General features: G+C 47.6%; 1 protein-coding gene across 2 annotated transcripts; it reads left to right on the top strand.

Moving 5' to 3' along the window:
* Positions 1–6,308: 6,308 nt before the first annotated feature.
* On the top strand, positions 6,309–17,227 carry LOC309694825 (uncharacterized protein). Of its 2 annotated transcripts, none has more exons than XM_082515058.1 (6): positions 6,309–6,566; positions 10,513–10,845; positions 11,777–12,007; positions 12,155–12,250; positions 15,297–15,374; positions 15,469–17,227. In XM_082515058.1, exons 1-6 carry the CDS (start codon positions 6,503–6,505, stop codon positions 15,546–15,548), a joined length of 882 nt encoding a protein of 293 aa, XP_082371184.1. In that variant the 5' UTR covers positions 6,309–6,502; the 3' UTR covers positions 15,549–17,227. The 2 variants fall into 2 exon arrangements, with proteins under 2 accessions (XP_082371184.1, XP_082371185.1); XM_082515059.1 differs by having other exon boundaries at positions 12,158–12,250.
* The last annotated feature ends 295 nt before the right edge of the window (positions 17,228–17,522 follow it).

The following is a 17,522-nucleotide window of genomic DNA, read 5'->3' on the forward strand; positions in this document are numbered from 1 at the left end:
CCCCAGAAAAGGAGGATGCTCTAAGAGACTGCTATGACACCACAGACTGGGATGTGCTCCTGAGCCCACATGGTGAGGACATAGAGGGGGCGACACACTGTCTTACAGACTACCTCAACTTTTGTGTGGACACAGTCGCCCCTGCTAAGACGGTACGGTGTTATCCTAATAACAAACCGTGGGTAACACAGGAAGTCAAAGCTGTCCTCAACATGAAGAAGAAGGCTTTCAGGAGCAAAGTGAAGGAGGAGATGAAAGCAGCACAGCGGGAGGTGAAACGCTGCCTGAGGGAAGCAAAGGACACCTACAGGAGGAAGGTGGAGCAGAAGTTGGAGAGGAACAATATGAGGGAGGTCTGGAATGGTGTGAAAACCATCACAGGCCACAACACCAAGAAAAGCACAGTGGGGGGACTGTGGAGAAGGCAAACGAACTCAACAACTTCTTCAACAGGTTTGACCAGCCCACAACCCCCCCACCCTCACCCTCACCTTCACTACAGAGTCCTCTCCCCACTCTCCTGCCTCCCTCGCTTCCCCCCCTTCCTGACACCATGACACCCCCCTCCTTCAATCCCTCTCTCAGCAGCAAGACATCTCCCCCCCTCCCCTCCTCCCAAACATCTCCCAGTATCACAGTGGATCAGGTCAGGAGGCAACTGAGGAAGCTTCGCCCCAGAAAGGCAGCAGGCCCAGACAAGGTGTGTCCTAGGATGCTTAAGGCGTGTGCTGCTGAACTTGGGGAGCCGCTACAACGAGTCTTCAACCTCAGTCTGCGACTGGGGAGAGTGCCCGCCCTATGGAAGACATCCTGCATCGTCCCGGTCCCCAAAAAGAACCGGCCCAATGAGCTGAATGACTTCCGACCGGTGGCACTGACGTCACATCTTATGAAGACTCTAGAGCGGCTCTTCCTCAACCTCCTCCGACCACAGGTACAACATGCCCAGGACCCACTACAGTTTGCATACAAGGCGGGTGTCGGAGTGGAGGATGCCATCCTGTACCTCCTACACAGAGCCCACTCACACCTGGATGGGGGAAAAGGCACGGTCAGGATACTGTTTCTTGACTTTTCCAGTGCCTTTAATACCATCCGGCCCTGTATGCTTCAGGAAAAACTGAACAGGATGGAGGTGGACCCCTGCCTGGTGGCTTGGATCTCCGACTACCTCACCGACAGACCACAGTACGTCAGGCTGAAGGACATCACGTCTGACACTGTGGTCAGCAGCACAGGAGCACCACAGGGAACTGTGCTGTCCCCTCTTCTCTTCACCCTGTACACCTCTGACTTCTGCTACAACTCTGAATTATGCCATATTCAGAAGTTTGCAGACGACACAGCCATCATGGGGTGTATCTGGGATGATCAGGAAGAGGAGTACAGAAGTCTGGTGAGGAACTTTGTCGCATGGAGTCACACAAACCACCTGCAACTCAACACCTCAAAGACTAAGGAACTGGTTGTGGACTTCGGGAGGTCCAGAGAAGGTCCACTGCCGGTTCAGATAGAGGGGGAGGAGGTGGAGGTGGTCAACAAGTACAAGTACCTCGGGCTGTGGGTGGACAATAAACTGGACTGGTCATGCAACACAGAGCACCTGTATAAAAAAGCCCAAAGCCGACTGTACGTCCTCAGGAGGCTGAGGTCTTTTAACATCTGCAGGAAGCTCCTGAGGATGTTTTACCAGTCGGTGGTTGCTGGAGTACTTTTCTATGCTGTGGTGTGCTGGAGGAGCAGCACAGCAAAGAAGGACTCATCCAGGCTGGAGAAACTGATCAGGAGGGCTAGCTCTGTGGTCGGCATGAAGCTGGACACTCTGGTGACAGTGGCAGAGAAAAGGACATTAAAGAAACTGATGGACATTATGGACAATGCCAGACATCCTCTGCACACGGCCATAAACAATCAGAAGAGTCTGTTCAGTGACAGGTTGCTTCTCCCCAAGACAAGAACCAACAGACTTAAAAACTCCTTTGTCCCACACGCCATCAGACTGTTTAACTCCTCTCTGGAGGGGAGAGGGAGGGGAAACAGGAGGACAAAGGAGGGGGAACAACTAAGCTGTAGTGCCTCTTCACCTCACTGTACAATACCTTGTGCAATACTTTTTGTAAATAGTCAACAGTGCAATAGACTCAATACTTGAAATGTGCAATTCACTTGTATTTTTATTTTTTATTCCTATTTATTCTATTTATCCCCTTTGTATATTTTATTTATATTTGTCTCTGTATTTATATATGTGTGTGTGTGTGTGTGTGTGTGTGTGTGTGTATATATATATATATATATATATATATATATATATATATATATAACAACTCTGTAACTGTAACTTCGGTCGTTGCTGTGCTTTTTGGAAGTCGAATTTCCCAGAGGAACCCACCCGAGGGATTAATAAAGTTCTATCTTATCTTATCTTATCTTATCTTATCTTATCTTATCTTATCTTAAATAAGTTAATTAATTACATTAATGCATAAGCAGAAAATAACCTACAGTAACTGCTTTGCGATATGGAAGTGCAAAAGACAACTGAAAGGGAGGATAGTTTCTATATATGTGGTTTCTATTAAGGGACAGAGGAACGATAAGAAACGATAAGAAATCAAGGACAAGGAGTGTGGTGTAGATAAGTGAGGAAATCCGATCATTACTACAAATTTAGTTGAAATTTAAATATTTTAACTATGGTGTGTGAGGTGGGCCCCTGGGTGTCTCCTGTCTGTTTTCCACATTCTGCAACGGTAAAATACGACTTAGAGGCGGATATTTGTTTTACTTTATGGGCAACAGTTGTCTGGCCTTGTTCTTGCTGTTGACAAAACTCGCCTCATGGTTGACTCTGAGAAAAAAAACTCTTTCCCACAGAGGGGAATAAACTTATTCGAATATGAGCTTTTTCCATTAAGGCTTATTTTATGGGGAGATGTACGAAATTATTTACCGGGTTACAAGCAATGATAATATCGGCTGTTGACTCCTCATTTTCATTTTCTGTCTATTGAGAAAACCCATTGTAAAAGTAATGAAGAAAAAAACTCTCTACTTTGGTCTGACAAGGAGCAGGCTGCGCAAAACCTACCTCATATAGATGTTTTAATAATAATAATAATAATATTTTTTGGGGGGCGTGTTATAGGTTATAAGCATTGAGAAAAAACTGATATCTGCTGTCTCACTCCTCCTTGACCCGCGGTGTGTGTGTGTGTGTGTGAAACAAGATCGCCTGTCACGGCAATTATGGTTTGTTTTTCAGTCCCTTGTAAAAGGGATTCTCAAAAGGAAAAGTAGTATTCAAAGAAAAGTATTCACTAAGGGATATTTATTCATTTTTACACATACGGGGTAGGCAGTCTGTAGGTTACAAGCGGATAGAAAGTTCTTCTTTTCATCACAAGCTATGGTGTATCTTAAAGGTTTTTTACTGCGTCTGTATTATAGGAAAATAAAATACTATTGAAAGAAACAGTTCTCTACAGGAAGTCACTCTTTATTCCCATTACAAACGCCGGTGCAGCTTAAGAAAGTAAAATTACATCCGCTATTGTAAAAAATAAAATAAAATAAAATAAAATACAGAGAAAATTGTCATAATATCGAAACAGAATTCAAACTATGAGTTTGCGGAAAACTAACTGCCGCTCTGTCTCTCTATACATCACAGAATCAACTGCTGCATCACCGCTGTGCTTCAGGAACCCTCTCTGATCTCCCCCCAGCAACCATACCCCTCCCCTCATGCTTAGGGAACATGACGCATCAGGTCTGAAAATGACTAGACACTTCCGGAGTATTTCCGGTAGGGTCATAAGGTCCGGATCGAGGCCTTCCATAGTAAATATGCTGTATTTGAATATGTCATATTCAAAGCCTCCTTTTGGAGAGCAGATCTCTTCGCCGTCCAAGTACACAGGAGCGCTGCTGGGCTGTAGAATGAAATCCATCTTGTGTCTGTGCCTTAGAAATTGTGACGGACTCCTCCTCTCTGCTTTTATTCTCCTCCCATGCCGCAGACCCTCCCTCCCTCTAAAAACTTTTTTCTTTTTTTTCCAACAACAGGTGGCGCGCTTCCGGGGTTTACCCCTCCCTTCTCCGGATGCCGGGGGTTTCCCACCCCTCCCTTCTCCGGATGCAATTCGTCACGCTTAGGGGATCAAATTACACACTTCCGGGGGGGGGGGGGGGAGGGGGGAGGTCAAAAGGTCATGATTAGGGTCATCAATCAAATCGGATCAAATTTTGTCATAAGCTGTAGGGAGTATCTCTCTCCGGTGTATCAGAAAAACTCAGGAGAGTTTTCTCCAAGCACGACATCCCGGTGCATTTCAGACCCAGCAACACACTCAGACAAAAACTGGTTCACCCGAAAGACAAAACGCCAAAACACAGACTTAACAATGTGGTGTATGCTGTACAGTGCAGCGAGGAATGCTCAGACCTCTACATTGGAGAGACCAAACAGCCACTTCACAAGCGCATGGCACAACACAGAAGAGCCATGCGCTCGTGTAGAGTCATTTAGCCAGGGTTGTGAGCAGGTTCTAGGATGTTTCACCTTAACTGGAGCCACAGTGTCCAGTATGGAGGAGCATGTGGAGAGAAAAGAGTTAGCAAGTTCCACGGCAGTAAAATGTAGCAAAGAGCAAATACAAATACAGAAGAGCAAATATTTGTGACAGGATTTAATCAGCTCATGGTTTTAGTTTAGACACAGCTGAACACTTTCAGGTCAGTGTTACAGAAAGTAAAGTTTATTTCTGTTGCGCTTGTTAAGACCAAGAACAGTCATTAAGCTTTACAGTAATTAAAAAAAAAAAAAAGCCAGCAGCACAAAGCAAAATGAACACATGACACAAACAAGACCATAAAGATAAGAACCAAGACGTTAAGTCTGAAGCTGACAGGGAGCCAAAGAAGAAGCTTTGAAAGCTTAATGAGAATGAGTTAAAAACCTTGCAGCAGCATTTTGGACAGCCTGAGTTTCTTGCCCATGTGTTTGCTGTCACTGTTATGAATCCTGCTGTAATCAGTCTTCTACAAGCAAACAGAAGCAAAGGCCGTCTGTTCAGTCAGTGAAACACCAAACACAGATCAAAGCTTCCTCCATGAGCCACACAGAGGAAACAGTGAAGCAAACACAGACATGGAGGCACAGAAACATTAAGAGAACCAAAGGATCACCACAGAGAGAAGAACATAACAGAATCAAAATGAAACTGAAAACATTCAGAAAAACAATGAGATCAAAGTGTTCCTCACACTTTGTGTCTAAATGTTTTAATTGTTATATTAAGAAAAAAAAACAATCTTAAAACCTGCTCAGAACTAAGTCTGGATTTTGGTCTTCCACATAAGTCCATGACACTCAGACGCAGGTCAGGCTTCAGTGTATCTGAAAGGAGGTAATCGAGGTGTTTAGAGATTCAACCAGCTCCGATTGCAGCTGCAGATACTTCAGGGTCACTGCATAAAGGTAGGAATCTGTGTTTAGTGAAAGAAAAAGGAAGTAAAGTGACAAATGAGATCAGAGTCTTTCGAAATAAAACAGGAAGTGATCGAAAGAGAGACAAGATGCTGACACAAACAGGGAAGCACAGAAATATTAAGAAAACCAAAGAATCACCACAGAGAGAAGAAAATAATAAAATCAAAGTGAAACTAGAAACACTGAATAAACTCAAATAAAAACGAGTTCAAAGTGTGAGGAGGTCTGATGTTCCAACAGTGTTCAGGCTGAGAATTATTACCTGCAATGCTCCAGTTTGACCTCATGGTGGCAGTGCTGTCCCACTGATACAATGGCTACACTCAGACTACAGGACAGAAGAGAGACTGACATACTGTTGACATATTCCAGATGTTTTCATCTGCAGTTATTTTAGACAAACGGCACCTACTAGTGAGCTTAAGTACTAAAACTGATGTTTTATGATGTGTTTATGACATCAATCTGACGTCACCCTGATGACAGCCCACAGTTTGCATGTTTGTTGCAGTCTGGTTGGTTTTTCAGGTTTTTAGTTGGTGTCATCAGGTTTGTTCTACATGGTGGATGCTGTATCTTATAACACTGCCGTGATGTTTACTGTGAGTCTGGAGGTTTGGTTATAGTGAACCTGCCTCCTGATGTTTATCACATATCCACAGCAGAAGCTTCATCGCAGATCAGACACAAATAACACCACGGTGTTTGGTTACACTGAGCAGGCAGCTGTTACACTGTGACAGTCACCAGGTCACGTGGGCCTGTTGCTTTACCAAACAGCGAGATTTCCGAGGTCTTTGAATGCACCACAAACGGCGCGACGAGTCGAGTGAGCCGCTGAAAGTCAGATCTGTTCTTCAAAGCAGACTTTCAGCTTTATTTCAAGCTTAAATGTAATCTGATGTAGTCAGTATTTAAAGTCAGGCTCTGTTATTGACTGAAAACTCCGACAGACTCAGACATTTAGAACAAACTAAGAGTCGGATCAGCACAAATACTGACACAGAGATGGCTGCTGGCACTGCGCTGCTCTGCTGCACTTTGCTGTTTGTCCTTGTCTTCGTCTCTGCAGGTGAGATTGAACTAAACTGAGGTTCTCTCTGAGATAACAAGAAGTACAGGAGGATTATTTTCATCTGGATTCAGTTTGTCTGTGTGTGAAGGAGACAGGAGGCTGGGTGGACACTTAACATCTGTAATCCAGCTGTGACAGAGACAAAGAAGTGTAATATGTGTGTCAGTGTGATGTGTTTTAGTGTCGGGAGTCGGTATACAGCTACAAAGCTTTTTGTTCAGTGTATACTGTCACGGTCTGGCTGGCAGACCGTGGGGATGTGGGGAAGGAGGAGGACCCAGGCGCGGAGCTCAAAGTTCAAGCAGTGTGTTTATTTACAGAGTGGAACAAGAACAACAATAAATCCCCGTGTTCTCCCAGACTCCCGTGTCGTGTCTCTGCGTGAATAGTTCGTGTCTCTGTGCTCTCCGCTCCCGTGTCAGCACCCCCCGGTGCTCGCTGCTCTTCGTGCCTTCCACGCTCCTCCTGCGGGAAACAATAGACGCAGCCGTCAGGACACAAATAACCGCGGGCATACACTTACACACATTAACTCAATTCAATGGGACGACTAACGTGGAGTCTCAAGGAAATGATCCCGCGTCGGTGGGAGCTCCAAGACTCTCTTAAGTAGCTCCCCCGACGAGGCCTGATCAGCAGCAGGTGTGTGGCTTCGGGTGTGGCCAGTCCCCTTGCAGGGCCACACCCTCCAGGCCTGACACCGCCTATAAACAAGTGCTCAGCCACCCACCCACACACACGGGGAAGGGGGAGCAACACCAAAATACACAGCAATAATAATAATAATAATAATAATAATAATAATAATAATAATAATAATAATAATAATATAATACATGACTGCTCAGGGATCCTGGGTCGCCCAGTCCCAGGACCCTGACAGTATCCCCCCCTCTAAGGGTCGGCTCCCGACGACCCCAAAACCAAAACAAAGAACAGCACAACCAACCCAGGGCGGGCGGCTGGGGGAACCAGGACGGAGGGCCAGAACCAAAACAAGCAAAAACAACAAAACAACAAACCGACCCAGTCCACAGTCTCAGAGTCAGACCGCGCATCCCGCAGCGGTGCAAAAAGAAAACGAAAAGACGCCACAAACAGTCACAGGCGGCCCATCAACACAACAAGAGAGTTCAGGGGGCCTACCTCGAGCCCAACGGCGGCGACGTAGCAGCTCCGGCGGACGGCCCCGGGTCCGGCGGCAGCAGCAAAACAGTTCAGGGGGCCTGCCACGGGTCCGGTGGCGGCGGCGCTGCTCCTCCGGCGGTCAGCCACGGGTCCGGTGGCGGCAGAACGGTTCTGGTGGCCTGCCACGGGTCCGGTGGCGGCAGAACGGTTCTGGTGGCCTGCCACGGGTCCGGTGGCGGCGGCGCTGCTCCTCCGGCGGCCTGCCACGGGTCCGGTGGCGGCAGAACGGTTCTGGTGGCCTGCCACGGGTCCGGTGGCGGCGGCGCTGCTCCTCCGGCGGCCTGCCACGGGTCCGGTGGCGGCAGAACGGTTCTGGTGGCCTGCCACGGGTCCGGTGGCGGCGGCGCTGCTCCTCCGGCGGCCTGCCACGGGTCCGGTGGCGGCAGAACGGTTCTGGTGGCCTGCCACGGGTCCGATGGCAACGTCGCTGCTCCGGTGAGCAACAGCGAGGCGTGGCAACAGGTCCATGACGCGCCGATCGCTGACGTGGACGCACCGGACGTGGACGACGAGGAGGCCGCGCTAGACGTGGAGGTCCCTCCGGTCCGCTGACCTCCTCCTCGGCCGGCTCGCTGACCTCCTCCTCGGCCGGCTCGCTGACCTCCTCCTCGGCCGGCTCGCTGACCTCCTCCTCGGCCGGCTCGCTGACCTCCTCCTCGGCCGGCTCGCTGACCTCCTCAGCTGGCAGAGCGGCCTCCTCCGGCTCGCCGAGCTCCTGCTCGGGCATGCTGAGCTCCACAGCTGGCAGAGCGGCCTCCTCCGGCTCACTGAGCTCCTGCTCGGGCATGCTGAGCTCCTCCTCGGCCGGCTCGCTGAGCGCCTCAGCTGACGGTGCGGGCTCCTCCGGCTCGCTGAGCTCCTGCTCGGGCATGCTGAGCTCCTCCGGCTCGCTGAGCGCCTCAGCTGACGGTGCGGGCTCCTCCGGCTCGCTGAGCTCCTGCTCGGGCATGCTGAGCTCCTCCGGCTCGCTGAGCGCCTCAGCTGACGGTGCGGGCTCCTCCGGCTCGCTGAGCTCCTGCTCGGGCATGCTGAGCTCCTCCGGCTCGCTGAGCGCCTCAGCTGACGGTGCGGGCTCCTCCGGCTCACTGAGCTCCTGCTCGGGCATGCTGAGCTCCTGCTGCAGCTGGACGAAGTCTGAGGTCTCCCGAGCTTGCACTACCCCCCGGGCTTTACGCAGGGTGCAAAGGCAGGCGGAAACTCCCTTGAGCTGGCCGAGGTAGGGGTTTCCCTCCAGGATTGCCTCGATGGCATTTAACCCCACCACTCTTGCCCTTGCGTTGGTGGTGTGAGTTACCCAGTCCATCAGGCGTTGGACGCGTGTGAGGTCGCCCCCTCCGGACAGGGCTGCTGGGGTGGGTAGTGGAATGGAGGCTGCCGCTGGTGGAGAAGATGGCTGAGGGATGACCGCATGCGGATGAGATGACGACAGCGCCACAACCGCAGATGGTGAAGCAGCGAGTGGTGTGAAGACCTCTGACCGAGGTGATGTTACCTGCGCTGTCAGCTCGTCCACTGCAGACACAAACACAGATGGTGAGGGAAATGGAAAATTGTCCGTACTACTCACCACAGCCGGCTCTTGAGATGACTGTGGATGTGGCTGCGGTGAGGAACGCTGGCGGCGCGAACGTCGTTTCCGTGTAGACGTCGGGGCCGGCGTCTCAGGCAGTGAATCCACCAGCTGTCCGAGCTGGTGGGCAGCCTGAGGAGGAGAGTGGAGGTGGAGGGTGGAAAGTAGAAAGTCCAGGACCACCGCATTAAGGGAGCCCACCAGCCAGGGGAATTTAAAAAGCATCTCCTGCAGCCGCCTCTCCACGGCGCGACGCAAACCTTCCGCTGGCTTCTCCCACCACACCTCACATAGGTGGTACACTTCATCCATAACTTCCCTCCTGAGCCTCTCCTCGGAGACCGCTGGGTCCATAAGTGGCGGGATCATTCTGTCACGGTCTGGCTGGCAGACCGTGGGGATGTGGGGAAGGAGGAGGACCCAGGCGCGGAGCTCAAAGTTCAAGCAGTGTGTTTATTTACAGAGTGGAACAAAAACAACAATAAATCCCCGTGTTCTCCCAGACTCCCGTGTCGTGTCTCTGCGTGAATAGTTCGTGTCTCTGTGCTCTCCGCTCCCGTGTCAGCACCCCCCGGTGCTCGCTGCTCTTCGTGCCTTCCACGCTCCTCCTGCGGGAAACAATAGACGCAGCCGTCAGGACACAAATAACCGCGGGCATACACTTACACACATTAACTCAATTCAATGGGACGACTAACGTGGAGTCTCAAGGAAATGATCCCGCGTCGGTGGGAGCTCCAAGACTCTCTTAAGTAGCTCCCCCGACGAGGCCTGATCAGCAGCAGGTGTGTGGCTTCGGGTGTGGCCAGTCCCCTTGCAGGGCCACACCCTCCAGGCCTGACGCCGCCTATAAACAAGTGCTCAGCCACCCACACACACACATATACACAAGCACAGGGAAGGGGGAGCAACACCAAAATACACAGCAATAATAATAATAATAATATAATACATGACTGCTCAGGGATCCTGGGTCGCCCAGTCCCAGGACCCTGACATATACAAACAGCTGTAGCTCCATAAAAGCAGCATGCAGAGACTCACAGTGTCTTATAATGAGAGGCTGCTTTCTCTCACACATTATGTTCACTTATTATCAGCACATGTTGTTGTTCTGTGGAAGCTAACATCTTGTAGTTTCTGACACTGGTGGATGTTCAGAAGTTCTTTCTTTGTCTCATTCAGACCCAAAGATCATCACAGCTGAGTCTGGACAGGACGTCACTTTGACATGTCGAGCTCCAAACAACAACATAAGAATTGTTAAGTGGAGCAGAGCTGACCTGGTGCCAGAATATGTGCTTTTGTACCAGGATGGTCACTTAATTTCAGCCAACCAGCATCCATCTTTTAAGAACCGGGTGGATCTGCAGGACAGACAGATGAAGGATGGAGACGTGTCTTTGATTCTGAAGGATGTAACTACTACTGATTATGGAACTTACGAGTGCGGTCTTTTCATTGAAGAAACACGCTCATGGGATCACCGCATCATCTACCTCAGAGTTGCTCCTCCAGGTGAGTGAGTAGAGTTGAGTGTGTGTGTGATCAGAGGTGAAGCTGCTTCCTGGTTGTTGATGTTTGTTTGTTGTATGGATGAGCTGGTGGATGGCAGAGGTAGACAGATGTTTCTCCAGCTGTTGTCTTTGTGGCTGGTAGTCTAGAGTTGTAGAGCAGCATTGTTTGGTTAGAGCAGAAACAAAGACATTTATGAATCCGTCTCTTCTTCTCTTGCTCTCTAACTCGTCTGTAAACATGTGTGGGGAAACTCAATGTTAAAGCCTACAGCTGGAGGGGGAGGGGAGGGGTGAAGCTGGTGCTTGTGAGTCTGTGAAAGTGAATCCTGCCGGTGCCATAGCTGCTGAAAACGTACTTAGTGCAGACACAAAACGTCCATCAGCTTCAACTGTGTGTCAGAAAAATGTCCACATGGTGACTGATGGATGAGAGAGGTCCCATTGTTGTTGTTGTGAACAAATCATTGAACAACACAAACACTTAGAGCTGCTTTCAGTGCTGCCTGTTTTGTTACTGCACACATTTCTGATGGTCCTACAGTCCAACCTAGCAAACATCTCCCTGAAGCCTCTTCTTAGAGACCAAAGGTTGGATCAGAGCGAGCAGCTGAAAGGACACATCTATGAATGCAGTCAGAGACTTTCTCACAACCTCACACTTCATCTGATCACATTTAAACTCAGGTTCTCTGCTAGTCACTGAAATAAATATATGATCAGATCCTCATTTGCAAAAATGTGGACACCATCATGTCATCTTTGACTCCTCCAGCTGAGACACAACTTCACAGACACACAGCCCCTCCCCCAACTAACAGCTGGATCACTGTCACAGATGACACACTCACCTGTCTGTGTTTCTGCAGGTTTCAACATTCATAATGTGACGACAACTTAATGACTGTGTTTGCTTTTTTTTTTTTTTTTTTTAGAGAAACACACCATCACACCAACACCTACATTCACACCTCCAACTGCCACCATGCCTTCACCCACCACCTCCACACCTCCACATACCACCACCTCTCCTCCTGGTTCCACCCATACCACTCTTTCTCCATCACCCTCTCCTCCTGTTCTCTCTGTGTTGTTGGTGTCTTCTGTTGGATCATCCTTTGTTTTGTTTCTGCTGGGGAAACGATGTCTTCACAGGAATCCTGAAGGTGAGACTCAGACTTCCTGATCTTTCATGTCTGAGTTTGTTTAGTAGAATAAAGTTCAAACTCTTTATGTTTACAGTAATAACTTTCCTAAATGCAGACTCTATTCAGTATTTAATTTATATTATTTTTAATTTTGTATCATTTCAGCAGTTCAAGAAAAAGCTGGTGAAGATGGCATCATCACTCATGTCATGTACATTTTGAGATCAGATCATCAACAACATCCAGTCAGACAAAGCAAAGGTAACACTGTGTTTCCTTCAAAGGGGTTGAAGTTGATATTTAACTATCTGCCTAGAGGTGCATCAAATGGCTGCTGAGTGGTTAGATTTGTTTCTAAAGCAAATTTTGTGCAACTTTTAATTGTAGGATCACGAGGATATTTCAGAAATAGGACATAAACAAAAAGTAATTAACTTTCGGTTTGGTTGAGTATTTTCAGCTGTAACACGAATGCTGCTTGGCAATAAATCCTATAACGTTGGAAAGCCTCTTTATTTCTCTTGAATGGTGTATATGTGTAAGCAAAATCATTGTGTGGGTTGAACATCAGAGATGAGTATGCGGGTTAAATGTGGTTGTGTTGGTCACTGTGGGACAAACAGCAAACTCAATGGGGTTGAGGTCAGAACTGCAAACAGGCCGTTAAATCCTCTCCACTGCCAAATTCTGGAGTTAGTCTCTGATGAACCCTACTCTGTGGAGGCGAGCATTGTCAGTCCGGTTCAAGACTGTGGAGATATGGGCCTGCTGGAAAATCTTATCTTGATATACCTCTCCAACGAGATTCCCTCCAATGGTTGATGAACTTTGTTTGTCCAGAGAATGAGATGCCACCCGATACCATCCCACTGCCTCCACCAAAAGCTGTTATCCTATTGTTGCAGCAATCTGCATAATGTTCTCTGCATCGTCCCTGTTTTGACCCTAAAATCCACCTGCCATAAGCAGAATCAAGACTCATCTCTGAACATAACGTTGCCAACACTAGCACAAAAGGGCATAATGGTGACAAGCAGTATTGTTTGCTTCCTGGCAGCAGCCCTATCCAACCAGAGACTGGCTGTAAGGAATCTGTTCTAGATTTTCCAAGTAGACAGCTGTCGTGTCATATTGCCCTTCAAATCTGTAGAAGACTGCTTACGGTTCCTCAGTGCTGAAATAGTGAGGATGCTCTCTTCTTGTGGTGTCATCTTCTTGGGACATCCACTTCACGGCCTGTCTCTCATCCCCCGTCATATTGAGCTTGGCCTTCAATTTGTAGCTAGTAGGGCTCACTCCCAATAATGCTGCAACTTGGCTTTGGCTTTGCTGAACACCAGGTTGAAGTTACCGATAGGCGTGGGCCTATCCAGATCAGTCAGACATGACACACTCGGAGCAGACACAATGGCTGTATCCCAATTTAGGGTCTGCAGCCTTAAAGTACGCAGCCTTAACGGTCCACAAGCGCCGCGTACTCAAAGACCGCTAAGGCCGGAAATTCGAGGCTTGTGAAATGGGACGGTCTAGCCTCTGTCGCGCTGCCCAGGTTGCCTAGCAACCATGGTACTAACAGCTGGAAATGTTTCCTACAGCTTTGTTTGACAGAAATGAAGGAGAAAATCTTTTGTTCATTTGTTTGTTTGTTTCTACATGAGCTTTGATCATTCTCTGCAAGATTAAGCTCAGCTATTGAAGGGCGTATATTTTAAAGTTGGCTGACATAACTTGGCCGACATGTGGCCAATAGTAATGTTTTAATGTTATTTGTTATTAAACATTTGCACATAAATAAATGACATAATATTCAGTACTCACTTAAAGTTTACTCTTCGGGTGCCCCTCATCCGCCGTTTTTCTTTCGGCAATTTGAGGGCCGCATTTCGAGCAGCCTTCAAATTGGGACAGCCTTCGTCGCGTCGCTGTAACGTAATCTGCCTTAAAATGCGGCCTTTAAGGCTGCAGACCCTGAATTGGGATACAGCCCAACTGACCGCTGTAGATGGGTCCAAGCTCACAGATGCTGCTAATCATGCAGCTGATTGTCAGCACCCAGTCTACCCGGTTCAAGACAAGTATCAACAGCAAAATAAGCTGTTTGAAGATTTGGTAACATTTGGGTAAATAAAGAGGCCAAGAAGCATTCTTAATAACATAACATAAATAAACAACCAAACATAGATTTCCTTACTTCTGTGCTAAGTTTATATGAAAACAATAGTTCTGATCATAGTTTGGATTATGAAAATATTTTCTGTGATATTTTTCTCTTCAGATGTCTTTGACTCTGGTATGAAGGTACAATCAGATTTAGAGCATGTGAAGGATGATCAGAACTGTAAAAGTACGAACTGTTGTAACATTTAAAAAAATATGTTTTTTCTGATATGATGTGATCAAAATCTGAAATCCCAACATAAATGTTAATATTAATAATATCACAACATACATGCTCATACTTTTGTTCTGAATTTGTTTCCTTTATGTAAAATCTCATCAGATGTATCCATCTGTGAGCTGGACTGTGTGTTTGTGGTCTGTGGTTAACTGAAGCTAACAGCTCTGCAGTCGTCCAGCATCCTGTTTCTGACAGAGAGAAAACAATTCAGCTGCAGGTGTTTCAACACAGAGCTGTTTAATTTAAGAACAGAAAGAAACGTGGAAGAAACACTGCTAAATAATCCCACGGATTATTTAGCAGTGCTGTAATTGAACCTTGAATGCAAAAAAGAGCCCAGATGTGGTCCAAATGTGCCTGTTTTCTGTGTTTGGTTCACACACAAGGTTTTGAGATAATGCATTTGTTGTTTTGTTGTTTAGTGTAAGATGTATACAGAGACAGACTGAACAAACCAAAGATCATTGCTACCTTTTTCCAGCCTCTCACAGATTTGAACCATTTTTAAACTTGCATTAAAAAACCACAGCAGCTACTTCCTGTTGCTGAGTCCAGTTAGTATGAACCAGGTGAGACTTCTCACCACAGTGTGTTATGGTTTGGCTAATGATAGTGATCAAGATGTGAGAACATGTTTGCTTAGTGGTACAGTGTGTGAGTTTATATTAATAGCAAACAGTACCACTGTGTCAGTCCACATTTTTGTCAAAGAATGAGCTGTCAGTTATTTCTGATCTTTCTGTGTTTCACAGCAGAGGTGTGAAGATTAAACAAATCTATGATTTTAAAAAGCATCACTTAATCTCTTTATTCACTTCACAGACTTCACAGCTGTTGTGTAATAATATAACAATGCTGTTGCTGTGCATTTGCTGTAGTTTTGGTAATTTTATGTGGTTTATCTTGCAGAGACTGATACAGCTGTGGTATACCCAGCAGTGAGCGATGACGATGTCAGTTATGGGCAAACAGAACAAGGGGGCCCAGGTACAGCTGCTCTTTATTTTTGGACAGAGCCAAGCTAGCTGCTGACGATGTTTCCAGCCATCGTAACACCTATGTTTTGTTCCCTATACAATAGTCCAGGGTCTGTTTTTGATTGAAGCCACAAGAAAAAGTAGAGTTTTTCCTATACTGCGCACATTCATGAAGCAGATGTGAGGAAGCAGTTTAAGAGTCTGAATGCTCAAAAAGCTCCCGGCCCAGACGGTGTGTCTCCTGCCACCCTCAGACACTGTGCAAACGAGCTGGCCCCAGTGTTTTCTGGCATTTTCAACTCCTCACTGCAGGCATGTCATGTGCCTGCCTGCTTCAAGTCCTCTACCATAATCCCTGTCCCCAAGAAACCTAGGATCACTGGACTAAATGACTACAGACCCGTGGCTCTGACATCTGTGGTCATGAAGTCATTTGAGCGCCTGGTTCTCTCCCATCTCAAGACCCTCACGGCCCCCCTCCTGGACCCCCTGCAGTTTGCATACAGAGCCAACAGGTCTGTATATGACGCCATCAACATGGCCCTACACTTCATCCTGCAGCATCTGGACTCCCCAGGAACCTACGCCAGGATCCTGTTTGTGGACTTCAGCTCTGCCTTCAACACCATCCTTCCAGACCATCTCCGAGGCAAGCTTTCCCAGATGAATGTGCCTGATCCCATCTGCCGGTGGATCACTGACTTCCTGACGGACAGGAAGCAGCATGTGAGGCTGGGAAAGAATGTCTCGGACTCTCGGACCATCAGCACCGGCTCCCCTCAGGGCTGTGTTCTTTCTCCTCTGCTCTTCTCCCTGTACACCAACTGCTGCACCTCCACCCACCAGTCTGTCAAGCTAATCAAGTTTGCAGATGACACCACCGTTATTGGACTCATCTCGGACGGGGATGAGTCTGCCTACAGGAGGGAGGTTGAACGTCTGGTGTCTTGGTGCAGCCACAACAACCTGGTGCTGAATGCCCAGAAGACAGTGGAGATTATTGTGGACTTCAGGAAGCACACAGCCCCACTCCCCCCCCATCATCCTGACTGACACCCCCATCACCTCTGTGGACTCATTCCGCTTCCTGGGTACTACCATCACCCAGGACCTAAAGTGGGAGCCCACCATCACCTCCGTCATCAAGAAAGCCCAGCAGAGGATGTACTTCCTGAGGCAGCTGAAGAAATTCAACCTGCCAACACGGACGATGATGCAATTCTACACTGCAATCATCGAGTCCATCCTCACCTCCTCCATCACCGTGTGGTACGCTGGAGCCACTATCAGGGACAAACAGAGACTGCAGCGTATTGTGCGCTCTGCTGAGAAGGTGATTGGCTGCAGACTCCCATCTTTGCAGGACATGTACACCTCCAGGACACTGCGGCGGGCAGCTCGGATCTCAGCTGACCCTTCTCACCCTGGATACAGTCTGTTTGACCTGCTCCCCTCAGGCAGGAGGCTCCACTCCATTCGCCCCAGAACCTCTCGCCATAAGAACAGTTTCTTCCCCTCTGCTGTTGGACACATGAACAATAAACGTATGACTGTTCCCACCACTAACACATGACCCTACGCTGTGTCACAGCATCATTCCATGTTTGGCACTGATCACCACCTGCACTCATGTATATATCTTTCTACGTAGCACTTTTAATTCTTATTCTCATGTATATATCTCATGTATAGCTCATGCATATATCTTTCTACGTAGCACTTTTAATTCTTATTCTTACTTTTATTTTTTCATGTCTATTCAAGCGCAATTTATGACAGTATGTTTGCACTGAAGCACCGCAGCAATTTCCTAATGTTGTAAACCTGCTCAACATTTGGCAATAAAACCCTTTCTGATTCTGATTCTGATTCTGACAAGGTAAAAAACTAAGAGCTCAAGAGAAAAAGATAGTGCAGTGCTTTTGTGGCCAGAGAACAAAATGTCAGTAATCCTCAGTAGGATACTCTTCATAAATCTTTTCGTAGGACTTTGTGGTGAATTAAAACATAGTGTGAGAGAGCAATCCGTCAAACAGGCAAGTTGACTAAAACTGAATAACTACAGACTACATGTATCCATACTTATTCTTCTTATTCATAAACACATAAGCACTCAGTAGTAAGTATAGGCGAGTAAACCAATGGTTGTAGTAGTGAA

The sequence above is a fragment of the Aulonocara stuartgranti genome, assembly GCF_965226115.1.
Source record: "Aulonocara stuartgranti genome assembly, chromosome: 3".
Classification (NCBI taxonomy): domain Eukaryota; kingdom Metazoa; phylum Chordata; class Actinopteri; order Cichliformes; family Cichlidae; genus Aulonocara; species Aulonocara stuartgranti.

Coding starts and splice junctions, on each gene's coding strand:
- LOC309694825 (XM_082515058.1), top strand. CDS start 6,503: ATGGCTGCTGGCACTGCGCTGCTCTGCTGCACTTTGCTGTTTGTCCTT. Junction 12,008..12,154: donor TCTTCACAGGAATCCTGAAG/GTGAGACTCAGA, acceptor GTATCATTTCAG/CAGTTCAAGAAAAAGCTGGT. Junction 15,375..15,468: donor AACAGAACAAGGGGGCCCAG/GTACAGCTGCTC, acceptor CCTATACAATAG/TCCAGGGTCTGTTTTTGATT.